We start from the raw sequence: 3,816 nt of genomic DNA, 5'->3' as shown, positions 1-3,816 counted from the left end.
GCAGAAAGTACCTTATTTACAGTAAGCGTCCATAAGGAATCTATAGAAATCTTTACAAAGCTTATCCAACGGGCTATGTTTTGGTCGTAGCTGATCTAACCGCTCGTTCGTTCACTTTCTTTCTCTTTCCCTCTCTCGCTTTTCTTACTCACATTTCTTGCTCACTTTATTCCCGTGCTGTCCTAACACTTTCCAGGCAACATCTACTTCTCGGACAATACCCTGCACCACATCGCTGTTTGCTCCAATGATGGCCTCTATTGCACTGTGCTCGTCACTATGGATGTACATCAGCCGCGTGGCGTTGCGCTCTGGCCGCAGCGTGGTCAAATGTTCTGGACGGATTGGGGCGTGAAACCGATGATTGCGCGGGCATCTATGGATGGCAGAAACTCGTTGCCATTGGTTACCGACGACATACACTGGCCTAATGGTATTGCCTTGGATATGCACAATGACCGCATCTATTGGGTTGATGCCAAGTTGGCGACCATGGAAAGCATACGACCCGATGGCACTGATCGACGTCGCATACTCGACGGTATAATGAAACATCCCTACGGCTTAGCCATCTTTGAAGATAACATCTACTGGTCCGATTGGGGCACAAAGAGTGTACATAAGTGCAATAAATTCACGGGGAAGGGCCATCAAGTAGTCACTAAAGATCGCACCATCTACGCTGTGCATATCTATCACTCCGCTAAGCAGCCTAAGACTAATCACGCGTGCATGCGCATGCGTTGTTCACACCTTTGTTTGCTCACCGAAAACAATAGTTCCACTTGCGCTTGTCCTGATGGCATGCAGCTGGACGCCAATCGTTCGCGTTGCGTGAAGACACACAAAAAACAGCGACTCTTCATTGCTTTAAAGAATTCACTGCTCGAGATGGAGCACACAAAGTTTGGGCGGCATACCATCCTGGAGATGCATCAGCTGCCGCTTTACATCAGCGAAATGGCTTACAATAATGTAAATGAAAAGGTGATCATTGCCGATAATGTGCAACGCACGATCTTTCAGTACGATATGCTGACCAACAACATATCGGTGTTGGCACGCGAGAACATCGGCAATATAACGGCCATCGCATTTGGTAAATTTTAAATTCGTTTGTGTTTCGAAAACTGTTCATAAATACACAATACTACCGTTCACAGATCACCNATGCGTTGTTCACACCTTTGTTTGCTCACCGAAAACAATAGTTCCACTTGCGCTTGTCCTGATGGCATGCAGCTGGACGCCAATCGTTTGCGTTGCGTGAAGACACACAAAAAACAGCGACTCTTCATTGCTTTAAAGAATTCACTGCTCGAGATGGAGCACACAAAGTTTGGGCGGCATACCATCCTGGAGATGCATCAGCTGCCGCTTTACATCAGCGAAATGGCTTACAATAATGTAAATGAAAAGGTGATCATTGCCGATAATGTGCAACGCACGATCTTTCAGTACGATATGCTGACCAACAACATATCGGTGTTGGCACGCGAGAACATCGGCAATATAACGGCCATCGCATTTGGTAAATTTTAAATTCGTTTGTGTTTCGAAAACTGTTCATAAATACACAATACTACCGTTCACAGATCACCTAGCGCACAATGTTTACTGGACCGATGCGGAACGGCATGTGGTGGAGGTGTACTCCATGCAGACGCGACAACGCGCTTTGGTCAACTTCTTCGCTGGGATGGAGGTGCCAATAGCGCTCGCTGTGATACCAGAAGATGGGTAAGTTCCTTACCGCTATTCACTTGACTATTCAAAGCATCGTTTAATAAAAATTATCTCACCCGCAAGTGTAATGTTTGTGGCGCTACGTACACGCAAGTACGTCCACATAGACCAGCTACCACTTAGCGGCCGCGGACCACACTCGCACGCTTTTGAGGACGAGCTCGGCGATGACGACATCCGATTTGTCACTGACTTCGAGATGAAAACTCTTTACTGGTCCGATAGCGAACTTGACCGCATCTCCTTCACCGACTATCGTAATCTACACGATTTCACTTTCCGTACACGCCTTAAGCGGCCGTACTCACTGGCACTGGTCGAAGACGATATCTTCTGGACGCAACTTCGTTCCTCCGCCATTCACTGGACGCACAAGAACAATTTGGGCACAGTGAAGCGCGTAGAAATACAAGTCGCGCAGCCAGCGTTCGCACACGCTTTACCCGCACGCATTCCACTATTGGCCAGCCAGCCAGTCTCCACCGAAGATCATCCCTGCCAGCATGGAAATGGTGGTTGTTCGCATGTTTGTGTGACGGTTACAAAATCAGTCAGCGCCTGTTTATGCCCTGCGGGTCTAGTCTTTCGTGATATGACCAATAGTACTTGCATCGAAGCGATAGACTGTGAGTTTCGTTGCCGTTCAGGTGAGTGTCTGACACAATCGCGACGCTGCAATGGTCGCAGAGACTGCCCCGATGGTTCGGATGAGTTGGGTTGCGATCCGGCTAGCGTCAAGCTGCACAAAGTTGTGTGTGCTATTGGCGAGTATGCGTGTCACGATGCAACACAGTGCGTAAAAATGGAGCAGCGCTGCGATGAAAATAAGAATTGTCGCGATGGCTCGGATGAGACACACTGCGAGAAATTTGGTTGGTTGTTTTTGAAATATACTACAACAGCCTTTAGAACGAACTAAGTATTCAATATTTTAGATAAGGATAAGCGCTGCCACATGCATCAACATGCCTGCGACAATGGCAACTGTGTGGATTTGAGTGTCTTGTGTGATGGCGTAGATGATTGCGGTGATCGCTCGGATGAAGCCCATTGTAAATCGAATCATGATCAGCAGACGGCGGATATGCCTGTTTGTGCATCGGACATGTTCCAGTGCAACACAGGTACTTGCATCGCACAGAGCTGGGAATGCGATGGAAAATTGGATTGCACGGATGCCTCGGACGAACACGAAAAATGCGGTAAGAATGGGGTACGGCACGTAATACCACTAGGTTTGGAAAAAAAAAATTGTGGGGCGTAAAATTCTTTGATCAAGAAGAAGACCGATCACGGAGGTGCCGCAGGTACTTATTTCCTGGGTATTCGTTCTGTGATAACGGAACAGCTTGGAGTAATCGAACCTGCGGAGCTGTAGTGATCTCACCATTCTTTTCTGCTGAACTAGTTTCAAGAACTCACATCATCCTCTTTTTTTCAACACTTTAGGCCTTAAGGAATGCCCAACCGACATGCACAAATGTATGCTTGGTCAGTGCATTGACCGCCGTCTGGTCTGTGATGGACACAATGACTGCGGTGACTACTCGGACGAGCTGAATTGCGACTTCACTACAGGAAAACAAAGAAATCTGACCTGTGGCTCAGCCGAAAACCCAATGTATCGGTGTCCTAGTGATGTTAGCATATGTCTGGAGTTGGGCGCACGCTGTAATAGCACCACAGAGTGTCCGCGCGGCGAGGACGAGGAAAAGTGTGGCACGGTGTGTAGCATCTACGAGTTTCAGTGCAAGTCTACTAAAGAATGTATACGCATGGAGTTTCGGTGTGATCGCGACAAGGATTGCGCTGACGGTTCTGATGAACTGAACTGTGAGCATTACGAAAATTCAACCACGGTCGGTATGATGACAACCCAGCTGAATGAACGGCCTTGCGGACCGAACATGTTCGACTGCAAAGATGGACAGTGTGTGGAAATGTCGCGTGTGTGTAATAATTTCGATGACTGTGATACGGGCGCTGATGAGGGACCTCTCTGCGATACCGCCTGCAGCAGTTTATCGAATAGACCATTTTGTACGCACAAATGCCGTCCAACACCTATGG

General features: G+C 47.8%; 1 protein-coding gene across 1 annotated transcript; it reads left to right on the top strand.

Moving 5' to 3' along the window:
- Window positions 1-196: 196 nt before the first annotated feature.
- LOC108354048 (putative vitellogenin receptor) lies at window positions 197-3,813 on the top strand (the record flags this gene model as incomplete). The annotated part of the gene is made up of 5 exons (XM_017605242.1): window positions 197-1,099; window positions 1,596-1,740; window positions 1,810-2,618; window positions 2,682-2,948; window positions 3,196-3,813. Coding segments are annotated over 5 exons (2,742 nt in total), but the record flags the coding sequence as incomplete, so codon positions are not given.
- Window positions 3,814-3,816: the final 3 nt, after the last annotated feature.

Source organism: Rhagoletis zephyria, unplaced genomic scaffold (genome assembly GCF_001687245.7).
Source record: "Rhagoletis zephyria isolate East Lansing unplaced genomic scaffold, Rhagoletis_zephyria_1.1 Rzeph_scaffold_33037, whole genome shotgun sequence".
In the NCBI taxonomy this organism is placed as follows: Eukaryota; Metazoa; Arthropoda; class Insecta; order Diptera; family Tephritidae; genus Rhagoletis; species Rhagoletis zephyria.
Note: the sequence above shows the minus strand (reverse complement) of the source record. Positions and strands in the feature narration are given on the sequence as shown.